This window comes from Leucopleurus acutus (assembly GCF_964270905.1).
Source record: "Leucopleurus acutus genome assembly, chromosome: 3".
In the NCBI taxonomy this organism is placed as follows: domain Eukaryota; kingdom Metazoa; phylum Chordata; class Mammalia; order Artiodactyla; family Delphinidae; genus Leucopleurus; species Leucopleurus acutus.
In genome coordinates this window covers 50,102,696-50,120,254 of record NC_139145.1, presented here as the reverse complement: position 1 = coordinate 50,120,254, position 17,559 = coordinate 50,102,696, and the positions used below count along the sequence as shown (strand labels likewise).

The 17,559-nt window shown below is 41.0% G+C and overlaps 1 protein-coding gene across 2 annotated transcripts in view; it reads left to right on the top strand.

Moving 5' to 3' along the window:
* HMGXB3 (HMG-box containing 3) overlaps positions 1–17,559 on the top strand; it is a 58,822-nt gene that overhangs the window by 22,296 nt on the left and 18,967 nt on the right. For both annotated transcript variants that reach the window (XM_082835468.1, XM_082835467.1), the window contains 6 exons: positions 613–788; positions 926–1,023; positions 3,219–3,317; positions 4,859–5,008; positions 9,460–9,761; positions 10,270–10,397. In XM_082835468.1, the coding sequence (XP_082691594.1) occupies positions 613–788; positions 926–1,023; positions 3,219–3,317; positions 4,859–5,008; positions 9,460–9,761; positions 10,270–10,397 (953 nt within the window). The remainder of the gene's footprint in view (positions 1–612; positions 789–925; positions 1,024–3,218; positions 3,318–4,858; positions 5,009–9,459; positions 9,762–10,269; positions 10,398–17,559) is intronic.

Genomic DNA, 17,559 nt, shown 5'->3' with positions numbered 1-17,559 from the left:
CGTGTGTGTGTGATATATATTTTTCCCCCCACCTTTCTTTACACAAATGGTAGCATAACATACATACTTTGACATCTTGTCTTTTAAAGTATACTTTGAGATTGTTCCGTGTCCTTAGAGAATGAAAGCTGTGCCCTTTGGGACAGGTGAAGCACTTTAACAAATGTGTATTGAGGCCTTCTATGGGCAGGCTTTATGCTCAACACTGGAGCTACAAAGATGAAGAAAACATGAACCTTGTTCCCCAGGGTCTCTCAGCTGCCCTCATGTGGGAGACTGATACACTTTAAATACTTGGGCTGATTAGAGGCAGATTAGATGTTATAACTACAGTAGCTATTGATACCCCTCACTGTAGGCACTGTTTTGCACTTTTTTATCTTCATAATGACCCCATGAAGTACATGTAATTGCATATTACAAACGAAGTAAACAGAAGAGTAAGATTTCTTGCCCAGGGTTACACAGCTATTTAATGGTTTAATTAATGTCTAAAGCCTGACAGTTTAACCAGGACATTATTCTAATAAAGTGATATCTGAAGATTGCACTTCGGTTTTCTTCCCCCTGGTCTGGAATTTCTAGGAGAGCTCCCTTCTTGTTTTTTTTCAGAGTTGACCTGCTTATTCCTGTGCCCAGAGCCCCAGAGCTTAAAGGCAGAGCACGGGGCAAGCCCTCGTTACTGGCTGCAGCAAGACCCATGAGAGCAATTCTTCCAGCCCCAGCTAACGTGGGTCGAGGCAGCAGCATGGGACTGCCCAGGGCCAGGCAGGCCTTTCCCCTGAGTGGTAAGGTCTGGGACAGACTCGGGAGGAGGGACTCTCTAAAGGGAAGGGGACAGGAGTGGGGGTTGAGCATGGAGATGAGAGACTTAGGGAGACTCTGAATGCACTTAAGTCACCAGTCTGGCTCCTGGTTGTTTCAGATAAGACTCCCTCTGTGAGGACTTGTGGCCTGAAGCCAAGCACGCTGAAGCAGCTGGGCCAGCCCATCCAACAGCCATCTAGCACTGGTGAGGTGAAGGTAAGACCCTTTCCCCAGAGGGGGAGCCATCTGTTGGGGGGGCGGCTGACAGCTCCGAGAACAGGGCTTCCATTGAGTGTCTCAAAGCCATAGGCAAAAAGCCTATTCTTAACACTGGTAGAACTGTGGGAGGAGGGTTAGCATGAATGAGTTATGTTTTTTAATTAGTTTCTTTTTCTGGTTATAAAAATGAATGCATGTTTTAAAATTTTTATTTAGAAATAATTAGAACAAGAAAACTTGCAAGAGTAAAAGTAGTACAAAGAGCACCCATGTACTCTTTACCTAGTTACCTATTGTTAACATATTAGCCCATTTTGCATTATCATTTGTGCTCATTTGTCTTCCCCATTGTGTGTGTGTGTGTATGTATGTATGTTTAAAATACACATAATTTAAAGGTAACATGGCCTTTTACTCTTTAATGCTTCAGTGTGTATTTCCTAAGACTAGAGATAGTCTGTTACTGAAACATTCATACTTTATCATTTGTATTCCAGTTTCGTCGGTTTTACCCAGTTGTGTCCTTTATAGCATTTTCTACGTTAGAACAGGATCCGATCTAGGCTTATATGCTGCATTTAGTTGTCATGTCTTTTTAGAAAAAATGAATGCATGGTTGTTATAGAAAATAAAGAAAATTCAGGTAAGGCAGAAAGAAAATAAGTCTCTTCTGATCCTGCCACCCAGAAATAACTGTTATTGATGGTCTGGTGTGCGCTCATTCAGCCAAGTTCTTTCCTGCATTAGTCTGTGTTTATCGTTTAAATGTAATTTTTTAAACCTAAAAGCATGGCTCTTTCTCCATGTACTGGTTTGTAACCAGTACAGTTCATTCCATTTAATGATAGAGCTATTAAAGATTTCTCAGGTGTCAAAATTGCATGTGTTCAAGTATATTTATTATTAGATTTTTTTTTTTAGTTCTTTTGCTATTTGTGACTTGAATATGATCAAAGATCCCTAAATCAGCACTTTTGAGAGCATGGCCGTCAGTAACAAACACATTTCTACATCACAGCCTGGTAAATATATACATATATATACACATTAAAAGTTTAATGAAGCTATGCCCTTATTTTATGCAGTCATTTTTCCATTTCTTTTTCCAAAATGCTGGTTTCAGCCCATTAAGTTAATTTCACAATCCCTCAGTTTGAAATTGAAAACCCTGACATGGACCAAATTGGAATAGAAATATCAAGTCTGCCATCTCCCTTGCCATGTGCTCTCTGTCAGGGAACTGCTTTTGTTTGATAGTTCTAAATTTGCCCCAACAAGGCTATCAGCCAGCTTCTACTTTGAAGGTTGATCTGTTTTCACCCAAATGTGGTGTCACCACTGGGTGCATGTGTGATCTTGGGGAATAGAAGGACGGTAATCGAGTCTGCTTCAGCTGCTTCCTAGATTTCCAGCCCTTAGATTCCCTTCATGTGTGTAAATTCCCAGTCTTCTGTGTAGTTTCCTTTTAATTGGCAAATTGGGTATTTGTTAAAAAGCCATAAACCCTTTTACTAGTCTTAAACCAGTTAAGTTACATGAAATCTTATGTTCTGAAAATTAACTTAAATTCATTATTACAGAATAATTATTTTTAATTTAGAATGCTTTCTTTATCTTTTCTTTTTTACATTCCATATAGAACATTTGAAAATTTTTATAAATAGTGGTAAAATGGAAAGCAACCATGATCTTTCCCTCAACCTGTGACATTTTAGTGAATAATCTTTCAAACTTCTTGGTGTTTTTTTTTGGCCGTGCCATGCAGGTTGCAGGATCTTAGTTCCCTGGCCAGGGATTGAACCCAGACCCCCAGCAGTGGAAGTGTGGCGTCCTAACCACTGGACCACCAGGGAATTCCCCAGACTTCTTTATGTCAGCATAATTCAACCACATAGTTGTGTACAGAGCTATTACATGCTTTTCTCACTTGATAGTAATTGTAAATCAGACTCATAGTGTTTCTGATATGCAGTGTTAGAAGCTGTGCAAAAGAGTGTGGGAACCCCTGGAGTTGAAAGTGACACTCAACCTTTGGTGGGCTGGTGACTGCTGACTAGCATTCCAGAGGGCTCATTTGGAGCATAGCTCTACAAATGCCTGGGCAACTGTTTCCTCAAGCTGTTTCAGGACACAGGACCTCAGGAGTTTGACTGAGGTTCAGAAGCACTAAAATAATTTGTTTTGATCTACAGCTGCCAAATGGCCCAGCCAACAGGACATCTCAGGTGAAAGTTGTAGAGGTCAAGCCTGATATGTTTCCTCCGTATAAGTATAGCTGCACCGTCACACTGGTAAGTGCAGACAGGTGATGGGTTGACATAGAGGTGGTTTGATTGTGTGGTTGAGGGTGAGTAGGAGTCTGAGGTGGGTGGGGAGTGGTACTTGGGAGTGAGAGTAAGGTGAGGGCTAAATCATAGGTTCTGAAGATCCTGCCAGTGGTACAGATGATAGCTACTGGGTGAATCATCTAGGTTTGCTCTTTTTCCCAGATGAGATCCATGAAGTGTAGGCCAGCTGAGACCAGGATACTTCTTTTGAGAGTACCTGGAGATGAGAATCCAGTCTGGCTTCAAAATTCAGCAGTCTTTGGACCTTTTAGCCTCAAAAGTGTGGTCTACATATAAGTTCGAGAAATGTATTTTTTTCCTCCCTAAAACAGAGTCACCTTCAGTACTAGTATCTGAAAGGGTTTGAGGAGTGCTTTAGTGAAGCAGCTTTTGTTTAGCCTGGTGCTTCTCACCAAGGTTTTCCCTCCCCCACTTTTATTTTTAACATAACACATGTTAACATCCCAATGGATGTGTGACTCTGGGGTCGTCCTTTTGCAGGGTAAGCAGCCTGGAGCAGTGGAGTAAACAGTGGGTGTCGAAAGACCTAGTCCAAAAGTGGTTCTGGCTCTGCTGCTAGCATGGCATCTCACCTTGAGCAAGGCTCTTGCCTTCTCTGGTCCTCAGTTTTCAGTCTGTAAAATACTCTGTTGGTTTAGAAAGCATGTTAGGGCTTCTCTTGCTCAACGTTCTCTAGTTTTGTTGATCCTTAAGGTACCAATCAGCCAGGTATCATTTGGCAGTTTCCCTGGATGAGTAAGATACACAGATCTTGAGAAAGCAGCTAGATTTTTAAAATTTCAGAAACTTTATTGAGCACCTGCTCTGTGCCATGCCCTGTGCTAGGATTCAGTAGCAACAAGACAGCGCATAGTATGGTGGGTCAGTGCCTCATCTGGCCTGATCCTTGGGGAGAGTGTCTCTCTTATCCTAGAGAGCTGCTCAGGCTTCTTCTTCTAAAGACCTAATTACTACCTTCTCCATGCCATCCATCCCTTCACTATCTCTTCCGTTTGGCTATGAGAGGCCACTAGGGATACCATCTGGTGGGAACTGCCCAGGACCTTCTCTTCGGCTAATTAGACTGTAGCTTGTCGTAGGAGTCTAGGTGCCAGAGGTTTGAGCTTAAATAGTCCAGAAGTCACAATTTATCTTCATTGGAGCTTGAGATCTTCGGTTCACCAGTCTCTGGCAGTCTGTTAGAACAGGCCTGTTTCACTCTGCTGATTGCCTGGACCCTGAAGGCAGTTGAATTTCTGACCTTTGAGATTCAACTCACTTGTTTCACAGATAGGGAAGGACTTGCCACAATTATTTAGGCTGTATTAAGACTGAAAGGGGATAGCTGCAGAAAAAGTGTCTTGCTTCAAGGCTCTTGGAGAGTTCGTCTAAATCTGGTTTTGTGATTGCCCTCTCTGTTTTACCCACAGCAGGTCATCCTGATTCTCGGCTCTGCCCAGGTGTAAGTTGACTTGTAGAATTGAACTGCAGTCTTACTTTTTTAGGATTTGGGCCTGGCTACATCAAGAGGTCGGGGAAAGTGCAAGAATCCCTCTTGTAGCTATGTCTACACCAATCGGCATAAACCGCGGATTTGTCCCAGCTGTGGTTTTAACCTTGCCAAAGACCGGACTGAGAAAACCACCAAGGTTCTCGTGAGTTCCTTCCCCAAACACACCCCGCAGCCTTGGATTGGGCTCTGTTAGCAGACCAGCTTTAGGAGAAATAAAAGGATTTCTTAGTACACAGTAGTAGTTAGCACCCGAACTGGAACCAAGTTACAGGTTCTGAACCTGGGCAAGTGCCTTCTTTCTGGGCTTCCTTGTCCTCTTTGCCAAGCTGTGGGGGCTGACCAGATACCTTGATCTCTGTGAACCTTCTAGCTCAGTGGACCAAAAGTTCATTTACGGGGGTGCCGGGGGGGAAGCCAACATGGGCCTTAAAGAGGATTCTGAAGAAGAGAGGGGTGGAAGGGTTACATCCTTTTAGCTCTGAGGTGAAGGGCCTGTAAATGGAATTTTGGTAAATACAGAGTGCCAACCCCAGGACATTGTAGATGAGATTACTGCTTCTCAGGTTTCTTGCAGAGCATTTGGCCAACCACAAAGCTTTACTTCTAGCAGTGTGGCAGGCCTCCTCCCTGAAGTTGGGCCAAACTGTTTGGATAGTAAAACACATTCCACTTGGCTTCTTAGGGCTTGTTTTTTTTTTGTTGTTGTTTGTTGGTTTATTAGAACCAGGGAAAATAGGCAGTTTCAGAGGGCCTCTGAATTTCCACATGTGAATTTTTTTAAGTGAACAGAAAGATGTAGAACCTAAGGCAGGGAATAGAATGACTAGGATGAGGGTAAGAAGAGAGATCTCATTCATCCGCTTTGCAGGGAAAGAGGATGGCACGGGAACAACAGGTCAGGATCCAAGATGGAGCCTGGTTACTCCAGATCTCAGCTGCACCTCACAGGATGTGCAGGATGTGGGTGGAAGGGGAAGGCATGCCATATACTCAGGGACTAGTATGAGCAGAAGTGAAGAGGTAGGGAGTCTGGTGTTCGTTCCGTTGGGTTAGAGGAGAGAGTGTGTGGGGAGGATTATGGAAAACAAGTCTTGAAAGGCATATTGGGGCCATATCATGGACGATCTTTAATGCTAAGACCTGGCAGTTTGTTTTTTAGGCAGTGGGGTCACACTGAATGTCCTTGAGTCAGGGAGAGACCCAGAAGGTTACGTCAGGAGGTCAGGGGGTTTGGGAGTGGACAGGACTGAGGGGGGCGGGGACTGCCTCAAGCTAAGTTTTCTGTGCATATGGAGGGGAGGGGCTTTCTGGCAGATGAATATCACCCCCTTGATCTTCAGGTCTGTGCTTGAGATGGTGTTCTGACGTTATCATCTTTGTGAGAAAGGGAAGTGGAACTAAAGTAAAGGAAAAAAACATTGAGACTAGGAATTGAGAGACCTGCCTGGGAGTGACCCTAAGCTGCTCGCTTTCCCTCTCCTGAATTTTTGTTTCCCCATCAGTAAAACAAGGCAGGCAAGGTGGATTAGATCTGGGCATTTTATTCTCAGGGCCATGAGCCCTAGAGAACACTCAGAATTGAGCTTAAAGGAGTCTGTAAACCCTTGAAATTGCATGTAAAATGGTTCCATACCTTCCATCATATTCTGTTGTCCCACACGGTGCCCTCTGCTGGCAGTGAACTTTCCTTTTGGCTTCTCCATGTGTTTAATGTGCTCCGCTTCACGTTAAAAGCATCGAGCACACCCTGTCTTTTTTTTTTCCTTCAAGAAAGTGCATGTTATTTAATAAATAGGGATGATTGTAGTGCAATATAAAGAAAACTGATTTAGATCTACAACCTACACCCCAAATGAACTCCATGTCAATTATTTGGTTATAGAAATGCAAAAAGAAAAAAAAAAGTAAAGCATTAGTTACAAAAAATTAAGTTATGCTACCATTCCCAGAATTTAAATAAAGTATGAAGAAACATTATAACGTTGTATTACTCAGACATCCTTTGTTTGTTTGAACTATTTCCTTAAGTCAGTTTCCCAGAGTAAAACTGTTGGTGCACACACACGCAACACACATTTTCGTGGTTCTTGATAGGTGTTGAGAATCAAATTCAGAGCACATGTTTTTGACAAATATGAGAATACATATTTCTAGACAGAATTAAACAAAATATCTGAACTAAAGCCCATCTAGAACATCATACATTCTGTAATTACAACAGGTGAAATTAGAAATAACCTGTGTCCACCATTGAAAAAATAAATTATAACATATCTTTATAACTAAATATTAAGATGTTGCATAAAAAGATAAATATAAAGATTAGTTTGCAAAATGGAAATGGTTTATGATCTAATAAGTGAAAAAATTTAGATGATATGATCTGATTAGAACTCTAGAAATGTGGATATAAAGGTTCTAAGGAAGCATAGAGAAATAGAAAATATTGACCACACCCTGTCTTGACTCTCTGTTAGCTCCCTGTGAGACCGAGATTACTTGTAGGACAGGTGTGTCTGTTGCCCCCATACTACTTTTTTTTTTTTTTTTTGTGGTATGTGGGCCTCTCACTGTTGTGGCCTCTCCTGTTGCGGAGCACAGGCTCCGGACGCGCAGGCTCAGCGGCCATGGCTCATGGGCCCAGCCACTCTGTGGCATGTGGGATCTTCCCGGACTGGGGCACGAACCTGTGTCCCCTGCATCTGCAGGCGGACTCTCAACCACTGCGCCACCAGGGAAGCCCCGATACTACTACTTTTTATTTCCCCCACTGGCCGCGTGGTTTGTGGGATCTTAGTTCCCAAACCAGGGATTGAACCTGGGCCCTCAGCTGTGAGAGCGAGGAGCCCTAACCACTGGACCACCCAGGGAATTCCCAGCTCCCATACTTCTAATGCTGGAGCTTACATATATAATGTGTCAGTCCATGATTATGGAATGGGATTGAGTTCTGTGTAGGTAGATGGCTCTGAACATTCCTTTTTCCTGTTTCGTTGTAGCTGTTGATGTGACTTACAGTGTGAAAATGGATGTTGGTCTCTAGATCTGGAATGATGAGGTGACTTAACTTTCCAGGTTAGACAGGAGTTATCTAGGCACCTTTTGCCAATTGGTTTCAAATCCCACTCTTATTATATTCTTCTATCTTGGGCTAACTGGTAGCTGCTTACCACCATGACCCTCATCTTCAGACATTCCCTCACCTTCTAATTCTCTAAATTTTGGAGAAGCAAAATATAATTATTGTTTTCCACAAAATAAAACACTGGTCAGAAACCCAAGGTCCTTTGTGTACCTTCTCTTTGGAGTCCTCTGGTGACCATACATTTCCTGTGCAGTTTGTTGCCAGTGGCTGTAATTAAGACCACAACATCTCTGGGCTGGAATGATCTTCATTCCTTTCCATCTTTCATCTGTGGCTCAGAGCCAAAGGGTAGTACGCTTTCCAACCGATCTTCCAGCCCATGATTCAACATAGTCCTGACTGGGAACACACAGCCTCCTGGGGCAACTCATTCTAGTGTCACTCAGCTCTTCTACAGCCATTCATTCATTCTTTCTTTCAGCAAGCATGTATTGAATGCCTATTATTGGTCAGGCTTTGGGGGCTACAAAGATGAATAAGACATGGCCACTTCCCTCTAGGAGCTTACAGTCTAGTTGGGGGGAAAGATAGGTAACCAAACTTACAGATAGTGAGACGAGTTGTCGTAGTTATACTGAGTAATAAGTTGTTACTAAGCAGTTAATTTCTATAAAACAAAATAATGTGTCTAGCAAATATGAATTAGCATCTTTTGTGTGCTCTCATGGTGGTATTGGGAATCAGTAAATAAGCAGGGCAGGGAACTGGTGAGTTACCATCTGTGAGAAAATGAAATCTGCAGTAAAGGAGTGGACTCTGGGAGCAAGAAGGAGGGCTTGATTTCACACTGCATTTGCACAAGGGATCAGGGAGGGACCTCCATTGAAAAGGGACCTGCCTCAGAAGGACCTGTTTCAGTGAGTGTTTCAGAACCTTGTTTCCTGGAAGCCTCTGACTGGTGTATAAAGTTCCCTTGTACCAAGAAGCCACACACTATTAAAGATAAATGCTTTAAGCTGTATAGGTACTTGTTTATAAATCATAATTACCATTCATAGAATTTTTGTTGCAATACTGTCTCATTTACTATACAACAACTCTAGGAGATTATTAGTATTTTGATCCTTCATTTCGTAGGTGAGGAAATTGAGGCTCAGAAAGATTAAGTAAATTGCTGTGGGTCACCCATATATATAGCTGTTCAGTGGCCTAACCAGAATTGAACCCCTGGACTGTTATCCTCCAAACCCAATACCCGGTGAATGGGAGCTGACTCTTGAAACCATTACCAAGAGGTGTGTATAATCCTCTCGTTCTACTGGTAGAGAAACAGCGCTAGAGAGAGAAAACACTTGCCGTGAGTCACAAAGTGAGTTATTAGCTGAGTTGGTTAGGAACCTAGGTTTCCCAGCTCTCAGTCATGGGCCCATCTCTCTGCCACTCATGGTTTTGGCCTCACGCTGGCTCTTTATGCCCTGGGCGCTTAGTGATCAATCCACTCTCTTCAGGAGGCGAGCTCACCACTCTCGGATGTGCTGAGCGCCACAGAGCCCCTGAGCGCAGCCCAGAGGGAGATCCAGCGCCAGTCAACGCTGCAGCTGCTGCGCAAAGTCCTGCAGATTCCTGAGAACGAGTCAGAGCTGGCTGAGGTCTTCGCCTTGATTCATGAACTCAATAGCTCTCGACTCGTCCTGTCCAACGTGAGTGAGGAGACAGTCACCATCGAGCAGACTTCTTGGTCGAATTATTATGAGTCTCCATCCACGCAGTGCCTTCTCTGTAGCAGCCCATTGTTCAAAGGGGGACAAAAGTAAGCACCTCTTTCAGATTTACCCTTCCCGAGCTGCCCCATCTTACATGGCCTGTACTGCCCCTTTCTTCAAATACCTTTAAGGCTATAACCTTTGAAGATGTTCTTCTCAGCTTTTCTTAAGGTTTCCTTTACTTTTCCAATTGTCAGAAATAAAATAATAATGATAATAGTGATTATCCATCATTTCTATTGAAATGTTACTATCACCAACTTAGGATTTAGTTTACTTCTGGACTGCCTGGCATAATGCTTGGATTTGGGAATTCATTGGGGTTGGTTAAATTGGGTTATAAGTTCAGAATTATATTAACTTGAGGGGTGATTCTATAGGCCAGTCCAGGGAAGTGGGAACACCCACCTAGAAAATCCTTGGAATGCAAGGTCCAACACCTTCATTTGCCTACTATATTTAAAGTCTTGAGGATTTTTGCCATTGATCATTGAGCCCAGGAACTGCAGTAAGTTGATTTCCCTTCTGTTTTTTTGTTGATGTTCTTGGTACTAGCTCCCTGGCCGGGCCCCAGGAGTGCTGGCTGCTGACAGCCAGCTGGCTGCAGGTGGTGACTGCCCAGGTGAAGATGTGTCTGAATCCCCATTGTTTGGCCCTGCACAGCTTCATGGACATCTATACAGGTGGGTGCCAGCCTTTTTTCCCTCAGAGGGCATGTTTGAGAACAGCCTCTGTGGGTCAGACCTCTAGTCCTTTGAGACTGGATCTTCTCTCAGATAGGGCTTCTGAGGAAGAGGGTGTTTTTCCTCCTGGATATCTCAGCCCCAGAAGATTCCGTTTATCTCAGAAGTGTTAGGACTCTCTTATCAGTGCTCTTTAAACAAAGTTAATTGTAAAATAACAGATCTTCGTTGTGGAAAAAACAAAATGCTGACAAGTAAAAAGAAACTAAAAATCACTAGTAATCCTACTGCCATGAGATGAACACTTAATATTGTGCTCTGTAGTCTTTCAGATGTGTTATTCATCCCTGCAGAATAAAAGAAGATATAGGATTTATAGATCTATAGTTTTTCTTTGAACAAAAGTGGGGCTGTGCTGGATGTTGTTTTGGAGTGTTCTTTTTAAATACAGTGATGTATCATGGACATCTTCCTATGCCAGCAAGTGGAGAAATACATGACCATTTTTAAGGAGTGTGTGATGTTGCATTTTATAGTCCTCTTAATAATTAAGTCTTTTGTACAGCCTTAATTATTTCCTTTGGGCAAATGCCCAAAAGTGGAATTGCTGCATATTCACCCTTTCCTTCCATTCATTCATCAGCATCATTCATTGAACACTGACCATGTACCAACCACTTTGAAAATTTGAATCTTGGGTTTTATATGTAGAATGGAGTGCTGAAGATTAAAGAGTATTTATTATTCTCCTTGTCTTCAGAACCTTATGGTGCCTTATGTAGAATGGAGTGCTGAAGATTAAAGAGTATTTATTATTCTCCTTGTCTTCAGAACCTTATGGTGCCGTATTTTGAATTCATGCTTTTATTGTCTTGTTTTGCCAGATTGAGTTTGTACTACCTTATGCTCTTGTCAGCAGTTAATGAGAATGCCATTTCCCTGCAGTCTGTCTCAGCCTGTAATACCTAGGGTTTATATATATTTTTTTAATTTTAACTTTAAATTTACATGCAGTAAAATTTGCTTTGCTGTTGTGCAGTTCTGTGAGTTCTGACAAATGCACTGAGTTGTGTAACTCCCACCACAATCAGTATATAGAACAGTTCCATCACCTCACAACATTCTTTTTCTGTCCCTTTGTAATCAAAACCACCCCTCACCCCTAACCTCTAGCAACCATTTGATGTTTTCTTCATTCCATGTAGTTCTATCTTTCCAGAGCATCATACAAATCTATAGTACCATTTTGAGTTTGGCTTCTTTCACTAAGTGTAATGCCTTTGAAATTCATCCATGTTGTTCTTTGTATCAGTAGATTGTTCCTTTTTATTGTTGAGTAGCTTTCCATTGTGTGGAGCACCACACTTGATTTATCTGTTCACTCCTTGAAGGATGTTTGGGATTTTACCAGTTTTTGGCAGTTATGAATAGAGTTGCTGTAAACATTCATGTATAGGCTTTTTTTTTATTATTGGAGGACAGTTGCTTTACAATGTTGTGTTAGTTTCTACTATACAGCAAAGTGAATCAGCTATACGTATACATATATCCCCTCCTTTTTGGATTTCCTTCCCATTTAGGTCACCACAGAGCACTGAGTAGAGTTCCTTGTGGTATACAGTAGGTTCTCGTTAGTTATCTCTTTTATACATAGTACCAATAGTGTATATATGGCAATCCCAATCTCCCAATTCATTCCACACACACCCCCCCTTTCCTCTTTGGTATCCGTATGTTTGTTCTCTACATCTGTTCATGTATAGGCTTTTGTGTAAACAAAAATTTTCATTTCTTTTGGGTAAATACCCTAGGAGTCAGATTGCTGTGCCATGTGATAAGTGTATATTTAATTTTATAAGAAATCGCCAAACCGTTTACCTAAATGTTGCTGCCATTTTGCATTCCCTCTAACAATGGGTGAGAGTTCCAGTTTGCCTCACTTGTCAGCACTTGGTAATGTCTAGTTTTTTGTGTGTGTTTTAGCCATTCTAATAGGTGTGTGTAGTAGTAACTCATTGTGGTTTCAATTTCTATTTCCTCAATGACTAATGATGTTGAGCATCTTTTCATGGGCTTATTTGCCATCTGTATGTCTTTGGTGAAGTACCTGTTCCATCTTTGGCCCATTGAACTGGGTGGTTTTCTTGCTGTTGAGTTTTAAATGTTCTTTATATAGTCTGGATACAGGTCCTTTGTCAGAAAGGTGATTTGCAGATACTTTATACTTTATTGTGGTCTGTGGCTTGTATTCTCATTCTCTTAACACAGTCTCCCACAGAGCGAAAGTTCTTAATTAAAGACCAATTCATCATTTTTTTCTTTTAGAGATTGTTTTTGATGTTATTGCTAAGATGTCTTTACCTAGGTGGAGGTCATAAGTATTTTTCCTATGTTTTCTGCTAAAAGTTTTATAATTTATCGTTTACATTTAAGTCTATGATCCATTTTTAATTGATTTTTATATAAAGTATGAGGCCCAGATTGAAGGGTTTTTTTTCCATTTGGACATCCATTTCTTTCACCATTTGTTGAAAAGTAGTCCTTTCTCCTTTGAATTGCCTTTGCTCCTTTATTGGAAATCGATTGACCATGTATGTGTGGGTCTATTTCTGCACTCTGTTCTATTGGTTTATGCTGTCTATCCTTTAGCAAATACCGCATGTTGTCTTGATTACTGCAGCTTTGTAGTAAGTCTTATAGTCAGGTAGTGTGAATCCTCCAACCTTGTTTTTCCTGAATTGTTTTAACTGTTTAGTTTCTTGCATTCCCATATAAATTTTAGAATCAGCTTGTTAGTGTCTACAGAATCCTGCTAGAATTTTTTTTTTTTGGCTGTACGCGGGCCTCTCACTGTTGTGGCCTCTCCCGTTGCGGAGCACAGGCTCCGGACCCGCAGGCTCAGCGGCCACGGCTCACGGGCCCAGCTGCTCTGTGGCACGTGGGATCCTCCCAGACCGGGGCATGAACCTGCGTCCCCCGCATCAGCAGGCGGACTCAAAACCACTGCGCCACCAGGGAAGCCCCCCTGCTAGAATTTTAATTGGGATTGTGTTAAATCTGTAGATCGGTTTGGGGAAGTGTGACATGCTTAAAGATACTGAGTCTTCCAATCCATGAACATGGTCTAGCTCTCCATTTTATTACATTTTCTTTTGTTTTTCTCATCAGTGTTTTGTTGTTTTCAGCATATAGTTCTGGTACATATTTTGTTAGATTATACTAAATGACATGGTTCAGTTTCTAACTGTTCAGTGCTAGTATAGAAATACAATTGGGTTTTGTCTATTGATTTTATTCAGTGACCTTGCCAAACTCACTTATTAACTTTAGGAACTTTTTGTAGGTTAGTATTATAATTTTTTACATTTTGCCAATTTGATAGGTAAAAACTGAAATATCATTTTTTTAAAATTTATTTTTTATTGAAGTATAGTTGATTTACAATGTTGTGTTAATTTCTGCTGTACAGCAGAGTGACTCAGTTATATACATATATACATCCTTTTTAAATATTCTTTTCCATTATGGTTTATCCCAGGATATTGAATATAGTTCCCTGTGCTATACAGTAGGACCTTGTTGCTTATCCAGTCTATATGTAATATGTACTAACCCCAACTCCCAGTCCATCCCTCCCCTACCTCTTTTCCCCCTTGGCAACCACAAATCTGTTCTCTATGTCCGAGTCTGTTTCTGTTTCATAGATAGGTTCATTTGTGCCCTATTTTAGATTCCACATATAAGTGATATCGTACGGTATTTGTCTTTCTCTTTCGGACTTACTTCACTTGGTATGGTAATCTCTAGTTGTATTCATGTTGCTGCATGTACCATTATTTTTTTATGGCTGAGTAGTATTCTATTGTGTATATGCACCACATCTTCTTTATCCATTCATCTGTCGATGGATATTTAGGTTGTTCCCATGTCTTGGCTATTGTGAGTAATGCTGAAGTGAACATGGGGGCACATGTATCCTTTTTTTTTTTTTTTTTTTGGTGGTACACGGGCTTCTCACTGTTGTGGCCTCTCCCGTTGCGGAGCACAGGCTCTGGACGCGTAGGCTCAGCGGCCATGGCTCACGGGCCTAGCCGCTCCGCGGTATGTGGGATCTTCCCAGACTGGGGCACGGACCCGTGTCCCCTGCATCGGCAGGCGGACTCTCAACCACTGCGCCACCAGGGAAGCCCACGTGTATCCTTTTGAACTACGTCTTTTTCCGGATATATGCCCAGGCGTGGGATCACATGGTAATATCTTTTTAGTTTTCCATACTCTTTTCCATAGTGGCTGCACTAACTTGCATTCCCACCAACAGTGAAGGAGGGTTCCCTTTTCTCCACACCCTCTCCAGCATTTATTGTGTATAGACTTTTTAATGATGGCCCTTCTGACTGGTGTGAGTTGGTGGTACCTCACTGTAGTTTTGATTTGCATTTCTCTAATAATTAGTGATGTTGAACATCGTTTCATGTGCCTATTGACCATCTATCTGTCTTCTTTGGATAAATGTCTATTTAGGTCTTCTAGCCATTTTTTGATTTGGCTGTTTGGGGTTTTTTTTTTGGTTGTTGTTGAGTTGTATGAACTGTTTGTATATTTTGGAAATTAAGCCCTTGCTGGTCACATTGTTCGCAAATATTTTTTCCCATTCCATAAGTTGTCTTTTCGTTTTGTTTATGGTTTCCTTTGCTGTGCAAAAGCTTGTAAATTTGATTAGGTCCCATTTGTTTATTTATTTATTTATTTTTTGCAGTACGCAGGCCTCTCACTGTTGTGGCCTCTCCCATTGCAGAGCACAGGCTTCGGATGCGCAGGCTCAACGGCCATGGCTCACGGGCCCAGCCGCTCCGCGGCATGTGGGATCCTCCTGGACCAGGGCACAAACCCGTGTCCCCTGCATCAGCAGGCAGACTCCCATTTGTTTATTTTTGTTTTTATTTTGTTTATTTTCTGTTGCCTTGGGAGACCTAAGAAAACAGTGGTACAGTTTCTATCAGAGAATGTTTTGCCTACAGTCTCTTCTAGGAGTTTTATGGGGTCTTGTCTTATATTTAAGTCTTTAAGCCATTTTGAGTTTATTTTTGTGCATGGTGTGAGGGTGTGTTCTAACTTCATTGATTTACAGGCAGCTGTCCAACTTACCCAGCACCACTCGATGAAGATACTTCCTTTTTCCCATTGTATATTCTTGCCTCCTTTGTTGAAGATTAATTGGCCATGGGGGTGTGGGTTTATTTCTGGGCTCTCTGTTCTGTTCCGTTGATCTGTTTGTTTTTGTGCCAGTACCACACTGTTTTGATTACGGTAGCTTTGAAGTATTGTCTGAAGTCTGGAAGGGTTATGCCTCCTGATTTGTTCCTTTTCCTCAGGATTGATTTAGCAATTCTGGGTCTTTTGTGATTCCATATAAATTTTAGGATTATTTGTTATCGTTCTGTGAAAAATGTCCTGGGTAATTTGATAGGGATCGCATTAAATCTGTAGATTGCTTTGGGTAGTTGCCATTTTAACAATATTAATTCTTCCAGTCCAAGAGCATGGGATATCTTTCCATTTCTTTGAATCATCTTCAGTTTCCTTTATTAATGTTTTTTAATTCTCAGCGTATAAGTCTTTCACTTCCTTGGTCAGGTTTATTCCTAAGTTTTGTATTTTGGGTTTTTTGGGGGTGTGATTTTAAAAGGTATTGTTTTTTTCACATTCCCTTTCTGCTATTTCATTGTTGTTGTAAAGAAATGCAATCTCTTTCTGTATGTTAATCTTGTATCCTGCTGCCTTGCTAAATTCATTTATCAGTTCTGTTAGTTTCTGTGTGGAGTCTTCAGCGTTTTCTATGTATAGCATCATGTCATGTGCATATAGTGACAGTTTTACCTCTTCCCTTCCAATTTGTTTACCTTTTATTTCTTTTTCTTGTCTGATTGCTGTAGCTAGGACTTCCAATACTATGTTGAATAGAAGTGGTGAGAGTGGACATCCTTGTCTTATTCCAGATTTTAGCAGGAAGGCTTGTCATAAATAGCTTTTATTATGTTGAGATATGTTCCCTCTATGCCCATTTTGGTAAGAGTTTTTATCATGAATGGATGTTGAATTTAGTCATATGCTTTTTCTGCATCTATTGAGATGATCATGTGGTTTTTGTCTTTTCTTTTGTTAACGTGGTGTAGCACATTTATTTTTTGTATGTTGGTCCATCCTTGTGAACTTGGGATGAATTCCACTTGGTTGTGGTGTATGATCTTTTTTATGCATTGTATTCGGTTTGCTAGTGTTTTGTTGAGAATTTTTGCATCTATGTTCATCAAAGATATTGGCCTGTAGTTTTCTTTTTTGGTGGTATCTTTGTCTGGTTTTGGTATCAGGGTGATGGTGGCTTCAGTCTTTTGGAAGAGTTTGAGAAGGATCAGTAAAAGTTTCTCTTTGTATGGTAGAATTTGCCTGTGAAGCCATCTGGCCCTGGACTTTTGTTTGTAGATAGTTTTTTAAATTACATATTCTATTTCAGTTCTAGTGATTGATCTGTTCAAAGTATCTGTTTCTTCTTGATTCAGTTTTGGTGGGCTGTATGTTTCTAGAAAGTTGTCCATTTCTTCTTGGTTGTTGAATTTGTTGGCATATGATTGTTCATAGTATTCTTTTGTGGTTTTTTGTATTTCTGTGGTATCAGTTGAGATTTCTCCTTTTCTGTTTCTTATTTTGTTTATTTGGGTTCTCTTTTCATCTTGGTGAGAATGGCCAGAGGTTTGTCAATTTTGTTTACCCTTTCAAAGAACCAGCTCTTGGTTTTATTCGTTTTTTTTTCTATTTTTTTAAATCTCTATTTTATTTCTTCTCTCATCTCTATTATTTCCTTCCTTCTGCTGACTAGGTTTTGTTTGTTCTTATTTTTCTAAGTCTTTTAGGTGGTAGATTAGGTTGTTTGAGATTTTTCTTGTTTTTTGAGGAAGGCTTGTATAGCTGTGAGCTTCCCTCTAAGAACTGTTTTTGGTGCATCCCATAGATTTTGTATGGTTGTGTTTTCATTGTCATTTGCCTCAAGGCATTTTAAAATTTCCTTTTTGATTTCCTCATTGACCCATTGGTTTTTTAGTAACACGTAGTTTAGTCTTCATGTAATCGTTTTTTTCTCATTTCTTTTCCTGTGGCTAATTTCTAC